Source organism: Portunus trituberculatus, chromosome 36 (genome assembly GCF_017591435.1).
Source record: "Portunus trituberculatus isolate SZX2019 chromosome 36, ASM1759143v1, whole genome shotgun sequence".
Classification (NCBI taxonomy): domain Eukaryota; kingdom Metazoa; phylum Arthropoda; class Malacostraca; order Decapoda; family Portunidae; genus Portunus; species Portunus trituberculatus.
The window spans coordinates 3,871,725-3,894,224 of record NC_059290.1 but is presented as its reverse complement, the minus strand read 5'-3'; the positions used below and the strand labels follow the sequence as shown (position 1 = coordinate 3,894,224).

Genomic DNA, 22,500 nt, shown 5'->3' with positions numbered 1-22,500 from the left:
GTCTATTGTACTCCCTATTTTTTTCTTTTTTTTATCTCTCTCTCTCTCTCTCTGTACTCCTTCATGTTATTCATTTTATCTTCTGCCTCTTTATCACTGTTTCCTTTTTCCTTTCCTTCACTCCGTCTATTTTACTCTCCTTGTTTTCCTTTTATCCTTCGCTGTATCTCCCGCTTTGCATTTCTGACTGTTTTACCTCTCCTCTCTCTCTCTCTCTCTCTCTCTCTCTCTCTCTCTCTCTCTCTCTCTCTCTCTCTCTCTCTCTCTCTCTCTCTCTCTCTCTCTCTCTCTCTCTCCTGTGCTCTTTCCGTCTTCCGCTCTCCCCTCCTACCAGTGGTCAGCGCTTCCATCAGTCTATGTTGACTCACTTATGCATTTCCATTCCTTAGACTCCCACATCTTAGCCTATTTTTACTCCAATGCTTTCTTTCTCTTCAAGTTTGACCCTTTCTCTTACTCTTTTTCTTTCTCTTTCTCTGCCTCAATTTTTTTTTCTCAAGTTTTTTTCAGTTTTTCTTAGGCATTTTTATAGCTGGTGTCTTTCAGTTTATCATGTATCAGAGGAAATATGAAGTTAACCTCTCTCTCTTTCTCTCTCTCTCTCTCTCTCTCTCTCTCTCTCTCTCTCTCTCTCTCTCTCTCTCTGTCCATGCAAACATCATTTTATTTGATTTTTTTCTTAGCAGATCCGTAAGTGTTTGTTGCGGACATCCATGGCAGTGGTTGATAGAATTAGATGAGTTTACATTTCAACATGACAATTTTAAAAAGAAGCTGAACACCGGAAATGAAAAATTGATTAGTTATAACTCATTAGTGTCTATATCCGTTAATAATTTTATGAGGAATATCATTTAAGGTTTTTTCAAAGCGTTATTTTGTGCTTCGTATTAAATATTAGTTAAAAAAAAAAAACGCTGACACCTAAAATGAGGAATCCCTTAACCTCTTCAGTACCATGACGCGTTTTCATATTCATTCTGCTTACTTTTTGATGTTTTTATACAGCTACAGACTTACGTGGGGAGTGAAATAGTGAAGACTCTGGCCATTAATCTTTCAACTACCATAGACCTTTCCTAATGTCAATAAAATCCTCTAATGATACCAAAAACTTAAGGTAAAAATGCGTTCCAGTAATGAAGGGGGGGTTAATAATAATTCATCAGTAGTACCAACAGTTATATTTTTCCCTGGCAAAGTCATGTAGGATTATTAAAGTAAAGACGTGCACCTTTATTAGTTGTTATTTGTGAGTGGATAAGTAATGTGGGGAATAATGGGTTGAAGTATTTGTTTTCCACTGTGTCTAGTGTTCTGACATAAACTCTTCCAAGAATTGTTAGAGGTGGCAAAGGACTGTCCCTCCTGTGTCTTCCTGCACCCTCACTCGCCCTTCTCTCGTACCTATAGTAGTAACGCTCACTACAAACCTGTCCAGAACCACTATGGAAGAAATATTAATTAACCTTATATTATCCTACCTAATCTAATTCAGTCTGATATATGCTAACCTAATCTAAACTAACCTTACCTCATCTTTTCTTGCCTCACCTTACCTAATCTAATATAACCTAATCTTACCCCAACTTATTTAACTTTTCTTACTGTACCTAATCTTACCTTCCCAAACCTTACCTTCCCAAACCTTACCTTGCCAAACCTTACCATACCATACCATACCTTACCTAACCATACCTCACCTTACTTTACTTTACCTTACCTTACCTTATCTTATCTGAGTGTGTGTGTATGTGTGTGTGTGAGCGTGTTAGAGAGACAAAGAAGGGTGATGGGAGACGAACAGAGGGAAAGAGAGCATCGCGGAAGAGATCACAAAGGTTGCCATGGTAATCACATTTTATTTCACCCACATTTACTGACGTGCTTACTTATTTACTTATAGATTTCCTTTTTTCAATTTCCTAGGTCTTGAATGGTTAGTGGTGGAGGAAGGAGGAAAACTGGAGACGGATGGAGAATGGAGTTTGTTGTTTTGATTATCTTTCATCTTTATTTTTATTTTGCTTTTTTTTATCGTTTTTATAGAGATTCCTGAGACTTTGGGTTCAAGCAAGAGATAAAAAGAGCGAGGAAGAGAGAGAGAGAGAGAGAGAGAGAGAGAGAGAGAGAGAGAGAATATTCTAAAGGAGGCAATACAGGCGTTTGTTATGATAAATTTCCTTCCTTTTCCTACATCTCTCTCTCTCTCTCTCTCTCTCTCTCTCTCTCTCTCTCTCTCTCTCTCTCTCTCTCTCTTGCTTATATTCAGAAACATCTTGCTCTCTCAACACGACAAATTTTCAAGTCCCCGAAGACAATTAGTAGGGTTTCCAAAGCAGTGTTTCCTTATGATAAGCTAGAAATCTTGCTAATCCATCGCCAAAACCATAGAAATACCCTTAAGAACATGAGTATCTTTTATAGAGCCTTTGAAAATAGTCGTGAGAGAGCAAAGCGTTTCTGAATACGGGCCTCTCTCTCTCTCTCTCTCTCTCTCTCTCTCTCTCTCTCTCTCTCTCTCTCTCTCTCTCTCCTCCTAACCCTTCAGTACCATGCCGCGTTTTCATATTCACTCTGCTTACTATTTAGCGATTTTATACAGTTTCAGAATCTCATGTGGGGGATTGAAATAGTGAAAACCCTGGTCATTAATCTTTTGACCACCATAGACTCTCCTGAATGCAAATAAAATCGTCTAATCATACCTAAAAATCAAGGTAAAAATGCGTCCCAGTAGTGATCGGGTTAATCTTTCAAAAACCACGAACGAAATCAAATAAAACACCCAAAATAGCATGAAAACTAACGATACCACTTCTATAAAACCATACAGCAATTTTTTTTTTTCCTTCCTTGTCACTCCGCGTTCGTTACCCACTCTCTCTCTCTCTCTCTCTCTCTCTCTCTCTCTCTCTCTCTCTCTCTCTCTCTCTCTCTCTCTCTCTCTCTCTCTCTCTCTCTCTCTCTCTCTCTCTCTCTCTCTCTCTCTCTCTCTCGTCATCCACTCCCAAAATCATTCATGAACTACTAGAGGAAAAAAAAAAGAAAAAAAACCTTAACACCCCCAAAATAACAAAAAAGCCATATCACTTTTCAAAGCCACATTTACACACCTTTTTTCCTCCACCCCCTTTGCTGTTTTTTCACTCTCCTCTCTTTCTCTCTCTCTCAATATGATCTTTTCCACGCCATTAATATCACACGGAAAACCATATCGTTTTTCATAACCACATTTACACCCTTTTTTTCCACTGCCCCCCTGCTGTCTTTCACCCTCCTCTCTTTCTCCTTCTCAATATGATCTTTTCCACGCCACTAATATCACACGGGCGAAGGATAATGCAATGAGACGAAGGAGCTGAGTCAAATTATACATCTCCACTGAATGTTCTTATTATGGAAATCAGGGTGGGTTGTCTTATACCGAACTATGAATATAGAATTAGACTGGGTGAGCCGCAAGACGAAAGGACGAGGAGGAGAAGGAGGAGGAGGAGGACGAAGAGGAGGACGAGGACGAGGAGGAAGAGGAGAAGGAGTTGGGGACGAGAGGAGGGTAGACTCATAACTCTCCTCTCATGTGAGGTTGGGTGAAGAAGATCGCTATGTTGAGGAAGAGGAAGAGGAAGGGAATAAGATAAAGGCTTTGAGTGAGAGATTGGGAGTAAGAGGGTGTGTGAGGGAAGGTTGTGAGAGGTTCAAGTTGTGCTGGGTGGGGTTGTGTGAGGTGAGGGGTTAAGAGAGAGAGAGAGAGAGAGAGTGTGTGTGTGTGTGTGTGTGTGTGTGTGTGTGTGTGTGTGTGTGTGTGTGTGTGTGTGTGTGTGTGTGTGTGTGTTTGTGTCAAAGGTACAGGAATAAAAGGAAGAAGCATTAAGATTATTTGAAAGGTAGAAGAGAGTAAGTGTCTCTCTCTCTCTCTCTCTCTCTCTCTCTCTCTCTCTCTCTCTCTCTCTCTCTCTCTCTCTCTCTCTCTCTCTCTCTCTCTCTCTCTCTCTCTCTCTCTCTCTCTCTCTCTCTCTCTCTCTCTCTCTCTCTCTCTCTCTCTCTCTCTCTCTCTCTCTCTCTCTCTCTCTCTCTCTCACAAAACTCTTACACATTAACCAACGCTTTATCTTTTTATTTCACGGAATCACAACGCCTCCTTAGGTCTTCCCCTCTTCCTTTCCTCCTTCCTTCCTTGCCTCTCTCCCCTCTCCCCTCTCTCCCCTCTCATTCTCTCCCCTCTCACTCTCTCCCTCACTCTCACCGATTATCGCTTGAGCTTTGGAGGACAAAATGAGGCTCAGTGCGCATTAGTCAGTTGCAGGGAAGAGGATTAGACTCAATGCTCCTCCTCCTCTTGCTCTTCCTCCTCCTCCTCCTCCTCCTCCTCCTCCTCTTCCTGTGCTTTATGAAAATATATGTTGAAAAATGCCAGAAAAAGGAGAATGTTCATTTAATATTTGTTTTCTTTTATATATATAAAGGTGTGAGGGATCCAAGAGAGAGAGAGAGAGAGAGAGAGAGAGAGAGAGAGAGAGAGAGAGAGAGAGAGAGAATGTTCTTCCCCTATATTTTTTTTCTTTATTTTCATTAACATTTTACTTTTCTCTCATTTTTTTCGTTCAAGTAGTGTGTGTGTGTGTGTGTGTGTGTGTGTGTGTGTGTGTGTGTGTGTGTGTGTGTGTGTGTGTGTGTGTGCGTGTGTGTGCGTGTACTTTTTTTCTATTTTTTCGTCTGGTTATTTTTTTTCTTTTTCTTTTCCTTTTTTTTCATTTTCATTTTCATTTTTTTTCCTTTCCTGACGAATGGCTGTGATTTGGACGCCGAGGGAGCGATTCGTTGAGCACCGACGCAGCGAAACTAAAAGACTCATTTGTTAGCCAGAGAGAAAAATAAAAGAAGACAAAAATGAAAACAAAAGTCGCGGAGTTCGATGTGTTTAGGCGTTCTTAACCCCTTCAATACTAGGACACATTTCTACCTTGAGATTTGCGTACGATTCGACCATTTTATTGACATTAGAAAGGGTTTATGGAAGTCAGAAGATTAATAGCCACAGACCTCACTATTCTAATCCCCCACGTAAGTATCTGAAGCTGAATAAAATCACCAAAATAGTAGACAATGAATATGAAAATGCGTCATTGTACTGAAGGAATTAATACGAGAAATAGTGAATTGATATGATTTTGTTTTGTGTTAAAAGTTAATTGTTTACTGAGATAACACGTAGAAAGTGAAATGAATAGATGGACAATAAAGAATTAATAAAAACACAACGGAAGTCAAGAATTTGATGTGTTACTCGCTTTTAATGAGAAATAATGAATTGATATGCTTTTGTTAATGTGAAAACTGGCAATATGTAGTGAGATAGATAAATATACATAAACAGACACATAGACTGAAATAGATAGATAAATAGAAAATTAATAAAAACACAACAAAAGTCACGAATTTTGATGTGTTACCTGCTTTTAATGAGAAATAATGAACTGATATGCTTTTGTTAATATGAAAACTGGCAATATTTACTAAGATAGATAGAAACGTAGGAACTGAAAGAGATAGATAGACAATAAAAGAAAAAGGATAAAAACACAGCAAAAGTCACGAATTTCGATATGATACGCGCTTCTAATGAGAAATAATTCATTGATATGCTTTCGTTTGTGTTAAAGCTGTGAATATTTACTAAGATAGATATACAAATTGAATAGACACACAGACTCTCACATAAATAGAAAGACAATAAAAAATAAATAGAATAAAAACCTTTCAAATATATTTCCATCTTCCTACGACTTAACATCTTTTATGAGAGAGGTGTCGAGACATTTATCCCTCGATTTTGACTAATTCTTTTTATTCTTTTATGGAGACTACAATTCAAGTGCCTCATTTATTTCTAACATTTTCTTTTTTTTGCCCTTGGTAGTTCTCCTTCCATAAAAAAATAATAAAAATCCACGTAGTTTGATGTATAAGAAAGAAATACTGATATGCTTTATGTTGAAAGTGACAATATTCCCTGAGATAAATGAATAGACAGAAACAGACACACAGACACTCACATAAATAGATAGACAAGAAAAAGAAACGGAATAAAAACAGTCACTTAGTTCCATGTGTAAGAAGTAATGTATTAATGTGCTTTATGTTAAAACTGACAATATTTTCTAAGATAAATAAATAGATAGAAGCACACACACACACACACACACACACACACACACACACACACACACACACACACACACACACACACACACACACACACACAAATAGACGAATAAATGAAGAGTTTAAGGAGTTACTATGATAATTCTAACCCGTTCAGTACCGGCATGCATTTTTATCTAAGTTTTGGGTATGATTAGACCATTTTATTGACATTAGGAAGGGTTTATGGAGGTCGGAAGATTAATGGCCGCAGTCTTCACAATTCAAACCCCCACACAAGTTTCTGAAGCGTTATGAAATCACCAAATAGTCACCAGAATGAATATGAAAACGCGTCCTGGTACTGAAGAGGGTTGAGGTATCATATGAACACATTGAACAGTAGCATTATAAACAATACGATACGTGTCAGCTGATCACGTGTCGCATCGGTAAGGTTGGTGTGCGTGGCCTGGCGTGATGCTGATATACCGAACCATTTCCCAGGTCGTGTCGTTCATAGCATCCCTAAGTATGCCAGGGCTGCCAACTGTTGCCATCATAATCGCCAAGCATGTCAAATAATACCGTGTTTAGTGTCAGAATGTAGATTTTTTGTATTTTTTAAGATAGTTTTGGGATCTTTTGTATATGAGATTACTGTTAATTAGATAAGTTAGATAAATAGATAGATAAATAGATAGACATAAATAGATAGACAGATAGATAGATAGACAGATTGATAAATAGATGGATAGATAAACAGATAGATAGAGAGACTGACTGACAGATAGATAAAGACAGATTGATCGATAGACAGATTTGGTTGATAGGTAGGTAGAGAGAGAGAGAGAGAGAGAGAGAGAGAAGCCGGAGAAGTGAAGGAGATAAAGGGAAATAAAAGGGGAAGGAATAATTATTGATCCAGTGTTTCCTTTGCTTTGGTGAGTTTTCATGTTCTATTTACTCTTTGCCTCCGTTTTCTTACTTTCTTAATTTTCTTTTCCATTTTCTTTATCTTTTATTTTTTTTCCCTTTTGATTTCTTTTTTTTTCTTTTTTCTTTCCTTTTCTTTCTTAGCTTTTTCTTTCTTTCGTTTTCTTTCTTTTTCATTTTCTTTCTTTTCTTTTCTTTTATCTTATTTTCCTTTTTCACCTTTTCTCTCTCTTACCTTTTCTTTCTTTCTTTTTTCTTTTTATTTATTCGTTTGTTTATTTTCTTTCCTTCATTATAATCTTTTCTTTTCTCCTTTTTTTCCTTTCTTTCTCTTTTCTTACTTTTCTTTCCTTCCTTTTTTTCCTTCTTTTTCTTTCTTTTTTTCATTCGTTAAATATTTTCCTTTCTCCCTTTCTTTTTTTATCATCCTTTTCATTCTTTTTCTTTCCTTTCTTTTAATTCTTCCTACATTCATTTATTCTCTCTTACTCTATACCCTTTTTTATATTTTGCCTTTCTTTAATTCTCTCTTTATTTTTACTTACCATTTGTCTCATCTTCTTTCTCACTTGGTCCTGTTGTTGAGTTTAAAGCTTCATAAATCCTCGTCTTTATTGCATTCTCTTCAGTTTAAAGCTTCATAAATCCACGTCTTTATTGTATTGCATGTTGAGTTTAAAGTTTCATAATGTTTCGTCTTTATTGTCTTCATTGTCTTCAGTTTAAAGTTTTATAATTCTTCGTTTTTGTCGTTATTGTCTTGAGTTTAAAGCTTCAAAATCCTTCATATTTATTGTCTTTATTGCCTTGAGTTTAAAATTTCATAATCCCTCGTGTTTATTGTCTCTCTAATCTACAATTCTAATTCAAAAGGTGTCTTGGTATTTGTTTCTCATGTTGGATGGCATTACTAGTTCGTCTCAGTTCCATCAATTAAACCAAATGATAGGTGTTGAGGAGCCTTCGTCCTTTACTAACCTACGCCTCTTGTTTTGATGTAGCTTGTCATGAAGAGGGCCAAAAGGTATGTTGCTGCTTGTTGCTCTTACTACATCAATGATAGGTGGGGATGCTACATTCTTCTTTTCTATCCTACTATGCAACACTGCTTGTCTTAGTTTAGCTTATGAGAAAAGGGCTTGTTTCTTCACGTTTGGTAGTAAAAGAGAGCCAAAAGATATGTTGCTGCCTGTTACTCTCACTACATCAAGTTAAAATGATAGGTGGGGAAGGAGCCTTCTTCATTACTATCCTACTATGCCACACCGTTTGTCTTAGTTTAGCTTATGAGAAAAGGGGCCAAAAGGTGTGTTGCTGCTTGTTTCTTCACGTTTGGTACTAAGATATCAAACACAGACTGATAGCGGGGAACTGTTCTTTGTTCCTCATTTGTGTTCCCTTGTGTGGCGGTCAGGAAGGTGAAGCAGACGCCTTGTTTACAGATAGCGATATGTTTATTACTCTGAAGGAAGCTCTGGTCTCGCCTCCCGCTCCCCCTTCCCGCAGACCACCCCGCCCCCTGCGTGTGTGTGTGTGTGTGTGTGTGTGTGTGTGTGTGTGTGTGTGTGTGTGTGTGTGTGTGTGTGTGTGTGTGTGTGTGTGTGTGTGTGTGTGTGTGTGTGTGTGTGTGTGTGTGTGTGTGTGTGTGTGTGTGTGTGTGTGTATCGGCACTCGACCGGAAATTAAAGACATGTCATCGTCAGAAATTTACGTCACTATTTTCAAGACGAGAGGGACGATGGGATCTTTTTTAGCGAGCCATGACGAGGAGGAGGCCGCGGCGCCCCTGGAATGTGCCGAGTGTTATGTGTGGCTGGGAGGGTGTGTGGGGAGGGGGGTGACATAATGAGGGTGGCGTGTCCTGCGGGGAGGGGAAGGGACCGGGGTAGTGGGACATGTTATAATATATACATTTGTTGGGGACAATTGATTACAGCTAATTGGAAGATGTTTATCGGTGACTGGTGACGCTGGTGGTGATGGTGGCGGACCGGTGACCTTATACATTCACACACACACGCACACACACACACACAGCAGTAGTTTCGTACATGGAAGACAAGACCTAAAGAAGAAGAAAGCCTGAGTGTGCTATTAGCCCCTCACGCCGTCAAGAAAGCCATTTTAGGGTACTTGAACATCCTTAGTGACTTCATCTTTCCTCTTAGTGATTCTGAACTCTCTATTCAAAAACGCCTTGCTCTCTCACTACAACTGTATTCATTGCCCACGGAGATGGTCAGCCTGGTTCTCAAAAAGTGTTTCCCCTCTTAATAGTACGAAAAATGTTGTCAATTTGTCACTACAACTTTAAAAACACACTTAAAATCCCGTGTATCTTCAGTTAGAGGCTATTGAATGTAGTGAAGTTGAGGCAGGGAAGTGTTTTGAAGTAAGGTCCCGGATAAGGTGGAAATAGACTGTCTTGGACTACGGGTGGGCTTAGAAAATCTTGCATGAGGGACTGTTTTATTATTTTTGTTTTGGTCTACTTGTTTACTTGGCTTCGTTTCAAAATAGATCAGGTGTTTTATGATTAGAAATGTGTGTTTTAGTATACCTCGTTTAAATTTTGCTTAATATTAGGGTGTGTTTATTTTTTGTCGGTCTTTCCATTTTGTTTTCATTAATTGTGTGTTTATCTTGTAAGTATGTATATATGAGTGACTCTCTCTCTCTCTCTCTCTCTCTCTCTCTCTCTCTCTCTCTCTCTCTCTCTCTCTCTCTCTCTCTCTCTCTCTCTCTCCACCACCACCATCATCTCCACCACCGCCAGCCCTCCCAACCTCCACTTCGTCTTGTACTTAACATAAATATTCACTCTGCAACACTTACATTTGTTCACTGCGATCTTCTTGATTCACCATTCACGGAGAGGACCTGATGGGGAGGTGGAGGAGGAGGAAGAGCAAGAGGAAGAGGAAGAGGTTGAGGAAGAAGAAGAAGAAAAAAAAGAAAGGAACGAGCGAGAAAAGGAGGATGAAGACGAGAGGAGAATGAGTACACACACACACACACACACACACACACACACACACACACACACACACACACACACACACACACACACACACACACACGTTTTGTCACCACTTAATAGATAACCCGAAACACCATCTCTCTCTCTCATTTTTTTTTCATAAATATATATATATACTGTATATGTAGGAATCTTTTATATTGTCACTATCAATAACATCACTGTTTTTTTTCTTTTCCTTTTTTTCCCATTCACCTTCGCTCCTCTACCCTTTTTATATCTCCTCTCATTTTTCCACATTTTTTTCTTAATTTCACGTACTTTTCACTTGAGTTCCTTCCTCTTTACTTTACCATCAACTTGTTCTCTCATTCTTCGTGTCGTTTAAAGTCACTAAAGGCTGGCTAGCTCTGTATAGTAGCCTGCCCATTTAACTCAGAGCCATCTTAAACACAGGGATTACTTATCAGGAGCTCATACGGAGAGGGTAAGGAGAGGAGAGGAGAGGGAGAGACACAGGTGAAAGGGAGCTCGGAATCACGGAGCTATGCAAATCTGTATGAGTCTTCTTTCCTTCCCTTCCTTCCAGTGTCTCGCGTCCTTGCTTCAAATGGCCTCAGCTAACCTCTCCCTCTTTCTTTCTCTTAGTTCTTCAGGCTACTTTCGAGGTAGGTAGGTAAGTAGATAGGTAAGTAGATAGATGGATAGATAGATAAATGTATAGATAGATAGATAGATAGATAGGTAGATAGATAGTGATTGATATATTGTTAGGTAGATAAATAGAGTAAATAAAGATAAGCATGTTGGTAATTGCTTAGAGAGAGAGAGAGAGAGAGAGAGAGAGAGAGAGAGAGAGAGAGAGAGAGAGAGAGAGAGAGAGAGAGAAAGGTAAAAAAAAGGCAAGTTTCACGGCGGAGATAAATTGATGAAATGAACGAAGATGGATGGCGCTGAATAAAGTTTAAGAAAATCACAGTAATGAAGAAATGAGAGAGAGAGAGAGAGAGAGAGAGAGAGAGAGAGAGAGAGAGAGAGAGAGAGAGAGAGAGAGAGAAAGGGGGGGAGGGAGAGGGAGAGGGAGATGGAGAGAGCATTGCACAGCTGGTCCCCGCGGTAAGTGTTACTCTGGCGGACCAGCTGGTGTGTGTGGCGGGGACATCCTCTCTATGGCAACAGCTGGTGCCTTCAGAGCCATCAACACGTCATGTCCCTCACAGCGGCGTGACAGCGGAGAGCAGGAGACACAGCAGCAGGAGACACAGCAGCAGGGAGTGTTGGGGGCGGCGGGGGCTGTGGGGGAGGGGGAGAGGAGAGCAAAGGATCATTTAATGAATAAATGAACGATAAATAAATGAATAAGAAGCAATTAAGGCGGCGGCGTGACGCTTGGGCGGAATGTGGGCGCCAGTCAGTGGCCGACTCGCGCCGCCCAATTTCTCTATCCTTTCTGGGGGGAAAATTCAATTAGAAGCTCACAATATTGTCGTCAGCTGGGGGTGAACGGCGGGGGCGGCGGGGGAGATGGTGGGAAGCTGGGGGAAGGAGTTGGGGCGGAAGGGGAGTGGCAGTGACGCGGGAGGAAGGAAAGGGAAGGAAGAGGAATGAGGGATTCTTCAACCTTAGTCATTGAGGAAGGTGTGGGAGGAGGAGGAGGAGAAGAAATTGGTGTTAGCAGTGAAGGAAGGATAGAAGGAAGGAAGGTTGGAGGAGGAAGAGGAAGAGGAACCGGTGATGGTTGAGAAAGACGGAAGGAGAGCAATAGGAGAAAGAAGAGGAGGAGGAGGAGGAGGAGGAGGAGGAGGAGGAGGAGGAGGAGGAGGAGAAGGAGGAGGAGGAGGAGGAGGAGGAGGAGGAGGAGGAGGAGGAGAAGGAGGAGGAAGACGAGGAGGACGGAGAGGATGGAACGAGAAGGCATAAGGGGACGATATGACCTATTCAACACACACACACACACACACACACACACACACACACGCGAGCATAATTAACACCAGCAATATTCAAACCCCGAGTGTGTGTGTGTGTGTGTGTGTGTGTGTGTGTGTGTGTGTGTGTGTGTGTGTGTGTGTGTGTACCAGGAAGGCACAAAGGACAAAACTTTCATTTGGTAATATCACGAAAGAGTCAAAAAAATCAATATATAATGACTCAATGAAAAATCAGAAAAATTTGCATGGATCATAAGAAATTGAAAAATAAAAATAAAAAGATTTAAAAAAAAGATTAAAAAAAAACAGAGAAACAGAAAATAACAATAACAGAAATACAAAAGTCAGGGAAGGAAAAAGATCGAGAGAAAATAAAAACACAGTGAATGAGAACATCAAATTCGGCCTTTAGACTCAGAGCCATGTAATCTCTCTCTCTCTCTCTCTCTCTCTCTCTCTCTCTCTCTCTCTCTCTCTCTCTCTCTCTCTCTCTCTCCTGCAGATCGTCATTAAAGCCAATGGACATTACCTGCTGGACTTTCCTAACCACCAAAAAGAACTCACTCAAAAAGCACCAGTTCGCTTCGTAATTACTCTCTAATTAACGAAGGACAACCCCCAATCCTCCCTCTCACCTCTCCCTCTCTCCTTCTGCCCCTCTCTCCCTCCCTTAGCTGTCCGAAGTAACTGGCGGAGGAATCCATTTGGTCTATCTAGTCTATTTGCAGTCCCAGAATAAAAGACAAGATCTGTTTGCCGTTCCCGAAGAAAAGGTTGACGTGCGGTTGGAAATAACGCGGCGGGGGGGGAAGGTTTGGCGTGGTCGGCGGTGGCTCAATTTACATTCACGTTTTGGCGGCGTTTCGTGAGGATGGAATGAATGTCAGTGTTTGTATTTTTCGTGATCGCTCCCTTGGGCAAGACTGCGCGCGCCTACCTGCCTGTGTGTGTGTGTGTGTGTGTGTGTGTGTGTGTGTGTGTGTGTGTGTGTGTGTGTGTGTGTGTATGTGTTTTCTGGCAGGGTTGAAGTTAAAAGCCTCGTTGTCTTTATTAACCTTCCTTCATTCCGACCCAATTGTTCGCTCCGTTTCCTTCTCGTTTTCTCTTTGTTGTGTTTTATTTCTCGTCCCTTGTTCCGCTCGCGCCGTTCTCTCTGCTGTGTTGTTGCTACATATGCACTATTTTTCTTTTTTCTCCTTTGTAACCTTTTTCTTTCTCTCTCTCTTCCTCCAGGTTAGTGTCTTTATTGTCGGCCTTCGCGGAGAAAAACTCCTGCTCGCGCCCTCACTTCTTTCTCCGCGAGGGGATAAAATTTGTTCAAGATTCGAGAGCGAGAAAACGAGCTGTTATAAAGTTAGTCGCCGCGGGAGTAACACGTCCTGGGGTTTACGCTGCTCGCCTCGCCTTTACCCCGCGTCACTTTGTTTCGCCAGACTTGGTTCTCGTGGGAGAGCTTGGTGGAGGTGCAGGCGATTACAGCGGCGGTGATGGGCGGCGGCGGCGGGATGGACGGCCACCCACTGCCTCCCTTCGGGCTTACAACCAGGTTATTGTCAAAGTTCGGAACCAAGTCGCTTTGTGGCGGCGGGGACCTGCGAGGCGGTGATCGTAACAGCCTGCGAATGCCAAGTTTAGTCCGACTATGCTGACTAGCTGACTGTGACCCCCCAGGGCTGCTTCCTTCCATCCCACCCAGACCCAGCCCCCGCCCCGGGCCGCGCCGCACGGCCTCGCGGTGCATTAAGGAAGTGAGGCGGCCATGGCGGCAGCGGTGGGTTTGCATCACTTTAATCAAGGAGGTTCCTGCCGACGCCTGAACGGACAACAGGCCCGGGTCGCCACCCCCGACCCGCCGTGCAGTGGCGTGAGGCGAGGCAATTTTAGGTGTTCATCGCCACACTCTGTCTGTTTGGTGGTCGTGCCTACACAATAACCACCACGGCGCCTCTCCCCCTCCCACCCCCTCACCTCATCTGCCTGACCCCACCATTCCCTGACAATAAGACCCAAAGTGTGACGCACTACGGAGTTTGATGCTTCATCCCAGTCCTTTCCTCCATCCAGCCCAGCCTCCCTTTCCGTTAATCTCCTTCCTCGTCTCAACCTCCACGTCCCCTGGCCCCAGCCAGGCTGAGACGGCACCCACCTGCCGAGAACCAGCCGAACTCCGCGGGCTGCGGCCAATCGGAGTGGACGAGCGTCACGTTGGCGGTGGCGTGGTACACGGAGGACACTTGGGCGTGGCAGGTGAGGGTCATGGCGCCGCGCGCTAACCACTCCTCCGTCGCCGTGACGCGCAGCTCCTGGCGGGAGGAGAGGAGCATCAGTACATTGCAGGGAAAAAAGGAGGCGATAACAGGCTGGCTGCATCACACACACACACACACACACACACTCACCGACGCTTGGGCCAGGCGCCCTCGCGGCCCCCGCGCCAGGGGGCGCAGGCCCACTGCATCGGGCGGCGCCGCCTCGCCGTTGACGGTCCAACTCACGTCCGCCGGCGGGTCGGAGGGCCCCATGAGGCAGCGCACAGCCACCACCTCGCCGGGCCGCACCCGCGCCCCAGTGGCGGCGCCCCACACCTCAGGGCCCCACGCCGGCACGTCTGTCGGAGAAAGGTGGGAGAGGGATGAGGGCTTGGTTGGGGGGAGGAGGGAAGGGATGTGGGTGGTCACTGGAGGAAGAAAGCTTCTGTAACTCCTTCCCACCTTTCCCTTCATTCAACTATACTTCCCTACCTCTCTTCCTCCCCTCCACACACACTCACCCACCACCACACTATGTCCACCCTTTTTCCCCTCCCACGCCTCCCCACACTCACCCACCACCGTCATGTTCACGGCGTGGTCGTCTGTCTCAAAGAAAGGCTTGTCGCCCATCACCTCGCACCGGAAGCTGCCCGATGTCTCCCGCGTCACGCCCTTCAGCGCCACCGTCGCCTGCGAGCTGCGCGCCCGCTGTGGGAGGGAACACAGAAACATTGACACATAGGAGTGAAGGAGACTGCAAGAGGCGGGTTGGCTTACACTGGGCATGCAGCTCCTATACCATCAACTACAGTACACACACACACACACACACACACACACACACACACACACACACACACACACACACACAGAGGTACACTCACGTCCACGTGGATGTTGGGCAGCGGGTACACCCTGATGGGCGGCTTTCGTCTTGGAATGTACTCGTAAAACTGGTTCACGTCTCGGTACCACTTGATGGAGTAGAGCGGGTCGGGGCGGTCCGTGCTGTGGTGGTAGTGGCAGGTGAGGTCCACCGCGGAGCCCGACACCACCACGGGCGGCACGCGCACGCCAGACACGCGCAGCCCAGCGCCTGCACCACGCCGGACACGAGAAGAGGAGAGAAAAGAAAAGATAACACCTGCAGACGTCACCACCACTAGCAGTAGCAGGGGGCTCAGTGATGCCCCTTGAAATAAAGCGGACTCTACCACAAGCTTATACACCATGACTCTGTGGCGGCTGTCACACTGAAGCCTGACGCTCGCTACTCACCTGTAGCAGCGAAGGCCAACAGCAGCAGAAGGGGCACGGCGGGGCTCGGCGCGTTGGCGACCCGCATCCTGCCGCGCCCCACGCACTCTGGCGAGGCGCAGAGGGAGAACAGAGAAAAGATGTTACATTGCAATCCATTTTCTCGCAAACGTGTACTATAGAATTTTTAGTAGAAATAGTAGTAGAAGTAGTAGTTGTAGTAGTAGTAGTAGTAGTAGTAGTAGTAGTAGTAGTAGTAGTAGTAGTACAAAGATGTAGCAACAGCAGCAGCAGTATTATCAACGGAACTCATTTGACATTGCACCACACACGCCACCTTCAATCGCCAACCTCGAAACCCATGCACACACTTCCTACCCTGGCGTTCCTTCATGGCCACACTTGGAACCATAATTTATTCTGAAACGCTTCTGAGCCGCAGCCTGACTACTTTGAAAAGCCTCTAGTGGAAGTGAAGCCAGTTTTCAATAGTGCTTTTATGGTTACAGCGACAGAATAACTCGATTTCTACAGTACCACCTGGAAAATACTCCTGAAATCCTTATGGTGAGAGAGCAAAAGCGTTTCACAATACGAGCTTTAATTTCGATAAAGACAAGACGCCGCCACAACGACCAACCGAACCCCGTAAGGAGACTCTTGGTATACAGCTCAGGACCAACTTCACTATCTGGGCCAAGTTTGCAGATAAGACACTTGATTGGTGCCTCTCACACAATGACACCACTTCATCAGCATAATCATCAGCCTCATTCCCCAGATTCGTGAGTCTAATCGGTAAAACTGTATATGTACCTTGACTGTCCTTCCTTCTATACTTACTCTCCTGTTGCCTCTGTCCTCTCCTTGAGTAAATCACGGTGTCTTTTTCCTTTTTTTCAATGCATTAGAAAGTTTAGGGTGGAAAACAAGTTCTGAGGGGGAAAAATTTGTTGTCTTTACCATCAAGACAAGGAAAACCACAAAGAAAAGTAATGCAAGTAATATTGGTAGTAGTGATAGTAGTAGTAGTAGTAGTAGTAGTAGTAGTAGTAGTAGTAGTAGTAGTTGTATTAGTTTTAGTAATAGTAGTAGTAGTAGTAGTTGTAGCTTTAGTAATAGTAGTAGTAGTAGCAGTAGTTTTAATAATAGTAGTAGTAGCAGTAGTAGTAGTAGTAGTAGTAGTTTTAGTAATAGTAGTAGTAGCAGACCAGTAGATTTAGTAGTATTTGTAGTAGTAGCAGTAGCAGTAGCAATAGTAATGGTAACAGCAGCAATATTTTCAACAATTACAACCTAACGAATAATCCATATTTCCTCCACCAGTCTTCACAACACAAAACTATCAGAAGTATGCATCATCAACAGCAGCAGTAGCGGTAACAAGGCGACGGTGGCAGGTGGCAGGTGCCGTGGTGGCGTGGTGGTCGTTACAGTCACACCTAACCTGCGCCTGGAAAAAGGGAATTATTGGCCGTGGCGGGGAAATATTAGTGCTACTCGCTGGCTCGTGACTCGATCCGATGACGCCGCAGTTTACTTCACGAGGGAGCGAGACCTGGAGAGAGAGAGAGAGAGAGAGAGAGAGAGAGAGAGAGAGAGAGAGAGAGAGAGAGAGAGAGAGAGAGAGAGAGAGACGAAGAGAAGTAAAGAGAAGAGCAGAGCAGAACAAAGCAGAGAGAGAGAGAGAGAGAGAGAGAGACCTTCATTCTTTTTTGCATATTTCATAAAGCCCCTCTTTTTCACTCCACATCTCACACTCACTAATATTTCCTAGCACTGAGAATATCACGTGTCAGTTTTTGTCCTCCCTTCTTCTCCTTTTAAGTTCAAGCACTGTCTGTTGTTATTTTCCTTTTTTTCTCTTCTCTCTCTCTCTCTCTCTCTCTCTCTCTCTCTCTCTCTCTCTCTCTCTCTCTCTCTCTCTCTCTCTCTCTCTCTCCTCCCCCACCACTGTCCTTTTATTTTGGTTATTATTAATGAAGGACGCATTTCATGAAGTGTATTAAACAAAACATAACAAAAAAATCAAGCATTAATTAAATCCGGGTGTTGGCAGCGTCAGGATGCGAGAATAGCAAGGACGGAGCACTGTTTCTACAATAACCCTTTCATTTGTATAGTTATCTGTTGGTAACCTTCTGTATCATGACACGTTATTCTGTTCATTCTGCTTACTATTAGGTGATTTTATACAGCTTCAGAAACTCAAGTGTGGGGTATAAATCGTGAAGACTCTGGCCATTAATCTTCTGACCTCCACAGACTCTTCCTAATGTTAATAGAATCGTCTATTTACACCCAAAACCTATGGTAAATTTGAGTCTCTGTATTTTAGAGGATAATTCCCTGACTATTTGGTGATTTTATACAACTTCAGAAACTATGTGGGGTGATTAAAATAGTGAAGACTGTGGCCATTAACCTTCTGACTTCCATGGATCCTTCTTAATGTCAATAAAATCGTCTGATCACACCCAAAACCACCAAAAATTGAGTCTCAGTATTGAAGGGGTTTATTCTGCTGACTATTTGGTGATTTTATACAGATGCAGAAACTCAAGGGGGGTATTAAAATAGTGAAGACTCTGGCAATTAACTTTCTGATCTCCATAGACCCATCTTAATGTCAATGAAACCGTCTAATCAAACCGAAAACCCAAGGTAAAAATGTGTCCCAGTATTGAAGGGGTTAATATTGAGACCACCATACAGAGTTAAAACGCAATGTGATCTCTACAACGTATTTAAATAAGTATAAGACGTAAAGAAATAGAGGAATACATAATTATTTCATCCTTTCAATCTATACACATCTGTTAATATGGGGAGCACTGTAAAGAATATATAGAAAGCTGACCACGAGAGCTACACAACCACAATTATTTGAAAGTATAGAAAGTAAGCCAAAAATAGATGAATCATTTGATCCTTTCATTCCCACATTTGTTAATACTGCGAGCACTGAAAAGAATGAGAATTGTCTATGAGCTACACAACCACAATTATTTAAAAGACTAGTACAGAAAGTTGGAAAAATGTATATATAGAGAGAGAGCGATAAGGAATTATTTGATTCATTTTTTTCATTCCTACATCTCTTAATATTTATAGAAATGTAAAAGATATATATAAATGCGTCATGGAACCACACACATACTCGTATTAAATTTGAAAGACTGATATAGAAAGTAAACAATAAATAGACCGATAAGTAAATAAACAGAGGACTACAGACACATTTCATCCTTTCACTCGTACATTTGTTAATAAAGAGAATACTATAAAAAAATCAAAACCGGTACGAACTACACAGCTATTCAACCCCTTCAGTACTGGAACACACTTTTACCATGAGTTTTGAGCATAATTAGACGATTTTATTGACACTAGCAAGGTTCCTTTTTTTTTAGTTATACAATGTGGGCTTTTCACGGGAATTTATGGGCTAAAGGAGATACTTTTTGTGGTACCTCCTATCTCAAAGCCCACCCGCTAGGAAACCGTTGCCCCGAGTAAGGAAGCCCAATCTACACTCGGACCGTGGACAAGATTCGAACCCATGCGCTTGGAGACCCCTCGGACCCCAAAGCACGCATGGTTCCACTGTTCCACGGCGGTTCTATGGAGATCAGAAAGTTAATGGTCCGCAGTCTTCACTATTTTAAGCCCCACGTGAGATTGTGAAGCTGTATTAAACCACCTAATAGTAACTTAGATAAATATGAAGACGTGTCCTGGTACTGAAGGGGCTAAAACATTAGAATAGGAGTAAAATAGAAAAAAAGGGGAATATAAAACTGTCCTCCACTTATTCCATCTGGCACAACGCACTCTCTTCAGCAACTCCTCCTTATCCTCAACCATCCTTTCATGATTCAAGTGACGTAGTATGTATAGAAAAGAAACAGTAAAGAAATCGGTTCACTTTTCTGCTGGTTATTGTTTAAGAGACCAGTACATGTATAAAGTAGGGAAAAATAATAAAGTGAGCAGTTTTAAGGCCTGGAAGATTGTACTCATTAGTCCGTATGAAAAATAGAAAGTAGAAAAATAGGTTAACTTTTCTACTGGTTGTTACTTAAAAGACCAACACACGTAGAAAGTATGGAAAAATAATAAAGTAAAAAATATTAAGCCGTAGAAAATTGTGCACATTAGTCCGTATGAAAAATAAAGAGTAAAAAATAGGTTAACTTTTATAGTGGTTGTTATTTAAGAGACCAGTACATGTAGAAAGTATACAGAAAAAATGATAAAGTGAACAGTTCTTAAGCCTTGGAAAATTGTACACATTAGTAGATATGGAAGATAAAGAAAAAAATACGATAACTTTTCTATTGGTTATCATTTAAAAGACCAGTACATGTAGAAAGTATACAGAAAAAATGATAAAGTGAATAGTTTTAAGCCTTGGAAAATTGTACACATTTAGAAGATAAAGAAAAAAACAAATAAGTTAACTTTTCTACTGGTTATTATTTAAAAGACCAACCCACGTAAAAAATACACCGAGGAATAATAAACAATTTTAAGCTGTAGAAAATTGCTATACATAATAATACGTATGGAAAATAAAGAAAAAAGGAAGGTTAACTTTTCTATTGATTATTACTTAAGAGACCAGCACACGGAGAAAATATGCAAAGAAATAATAAAGTAAACAGTTTTAACTCATAGAAAATTGATGTACAAAATAGTACGTATGGAAAAATCTAAAAAAAATAAATTAGCTTTTCTGCTGCTTATTATTTAAAAGACCAACACACGGAGAAAATATACAGAGAAATAATAAAGTAAACACTTTTAACTCATAGAAAATTGGTGTACACATTGGGTGACTGTTACAGAAAATGAATGTGTGACAGTGAAAGAGAGCTAATGAAAACAAATGACCGTTGCGATGCGTAAACATAAACGCCACAAACTTTGAAACATTTGACCCCTGTGTACGTGTGTGTGTGTGTGTGTGTGTGTGTGTGTGTGTGTGTGTGTGTGCGTTTGCGTGTGTGCCCGCGTGCATGTGTGCGTGTGTGCGTGTGTATGTTTTTACTTAATTGCATCACCATGACAATGCGACTAAATAAATGTTCGCTCCATCACGACAAAGGAGGAGTAAGCTTAGTGGCAGAAGAAAGAGAGAGAGAGAGAGAGAGAGAGAGAGAGAGAGAGAGAGAGAGAGAGAGAGAGAGAGAGAGAGAGAGGCATAAAAAAAGAGTGTAATACGTATAATATGAATAAGGAAATAAGTTGCTTCGAATTATGACTCGCGCCAACAATTTCTTTTGCCTGAAGGAACACAAGAGAAGCGGAAAATGGCGTATGCAAACTGCGCCCATAAATTCTAGTAATCCTGTTCTTCCCTCGACTCTTGGGTGGCCATAAATATTTTTTATTACCTTGATGATATGTGAAGCATCATAACCCAGAGATAATAAAATAAATTAATATGAATTCTGCCACCTCTCCATCCTTCTACCCTCCCCTGCCTTGTCCTTCTTTCCTTCTCTTCCCTCTCTTTTCACGCCTCCATCCTCCTCCTCCTCCTCCTCCTCCTCCTCCTCCTCCTCTTCCTCCTCCTCCCAGACTTCCCTTCTTCCTTCACCACAGATCCTTCCCTCAAGACCTCAAGACGCCTTCCTTTTAAACCACACATCCTCTGCTTCCTCTCTTTAGGAAATGTTATGAAACCTTGTGTACGTTCTCATAGTTGTATTTGGCGAGAGAGAGAGAGAGAGAGAGAGAGAGAGAGAGAGAGAGAGAGAGAGAGAGAGAGAGAGAGAGAGAGAGAGAGAGAGACGAGGTGAAAACAAGGCGAGGAAAGGGAACACAAGATTAAGTTAGAATAGAAAGTTTAGGGGAAAGAGAACATAAAATTAGGTTACAAAATTAAATGAACAAGAGAGACAAAAATAAAACACGCAAAGAAACGAGAACCATAACAGATAGATGAAAATTAGAGAGAGAGACAGACAGACAGACAGACAGACAAGAGTTTACAAGTAGATACCATTCTTAATCCTCGTTTGAGCATCCTTTTTTCTTCGTTTACTTCAGGGATTTTTCATTATTCTGTTATTGGACGGGTGTGGAGTGAGGACAATAAAGGTGAAATAGGAGATATTTGTAAATGTGAAGCGGGGAGGAACATATTTACGAGAGTACGATGTCCGCGGGAGGTGAGCGGCTGAAAAATGAATGTGTTAGAATGTGTTACCGAAGAGAAAGAAAGAGAGAGAGAGAGAGAGAGAGAGAGGGGGCGTTGTTTAAGATAGGTTATACTCATAATACACCTTTCACCTGTAAAATGACCAAGATTAAATATAAGTAATGTACAAATAAAGAGAGAGAGAGAGAGGGAGAGGGAGAAGGTTGGTAATAGAAACAGTAACGTGTACATAATAGACGAAATCTATAGGAAGATTGTAAGAGCGAGGAATAAAAAAGGAAAATGTTGAATGAAGGAATTACTGTTGTTGTTGTTTTTATTTGTTTTTAGAAGACGAAAGAAAGACCAACGAAAAAATAAGATAGAAGCCTCAGATGGAAAAAGAAAAAATAAATAAAATGCAAACCAATGAAAATATGCACCAATAAACAAATAGAGAGATGAATAAATAGGTAAGATAGAATGGAGGAACACAATGCACAGTCCGGTTCTCTTTAAACACAAACTATAACAAAACAATACCGTTAGATACATCAATAAATACACTAATGAACAGATAGATTAATAAACAGAAAGAAAGACGGGACACAAACACAGTACTCTTAATCCCTCCCCTCCACTCTCTTGACACAAACCATAAACCAAAACATTTACACTCTTTCTACCGCGATAACTTAATAATAGTCACACCAATAAACAAATAGATACATAAATAAATAACTAAAATGGCAGAACACAAACACATTACTCTTGATTCCTCACCTCCGCTACTCACGACACAAACCATAACAAAACGATACATTTACATACAACAATGAACTAATGATA

At 41.9% G+C, this 22,500-nt stretch overlaps 1 protein-coding gene and 1 long non-coding RNA gene across 3 annotated transcripts in view; one reads left to right on the top strand and one right to left on the bottom strand.

The window, feature by feature from the left end:
* Nucleotides 1-22,500, top strand: part of LOC123513499 — a 118,340-nt gene that overhangs the window by 21,328 nt on the left and 74,512 nt on the right. The window lies entirely within an intron of this gene.
* The window catches only part of LOC123513497, a 22,682-nt gene continuing 11,066 nt past the window's right edge, over nt 10,885-22,500 (bottom strand). The window contains exons 1-7 of one of the 2 annotated variants that reach the window (XM_045270694.1): nt 15,882-16,104; nt 15,525-15,611; nt 15,131-15,342; nt 14,819-14,954; nt 14,394-14,602; nt 14,141-14,297; nt 10,885-11,356 (exon numbers count right to left, since the gene is read on the bottom strand). In XM_045270694.1, coding sequence (XP_045126629.1) covers nt 11,187-11,356; nt 14,141-14,297; nt 14,394-14,602; nt 14,819-14,954; nt 15,131-15,342; nt 15,525-15,611; nt 15,882-15,915 — 1,005 coding nt within the window. In that variant the 5' untranslated portion in view covers nt 15,916-16,104 and the 3' untranslated portion in view covers nt 10,885-11,186. Of the gene's footprint in view, nt 11,357-14,140; nt 14,298-14,393; nt 14,603-14,818; nt 14,955-15,130; nt 15,343-15,524; nt 15,612-15,881; nt 16,105-22,500 lie in introns of those variants that run through there. The other variant, XM_045270696.1, reaches the window with a different exon arrangement.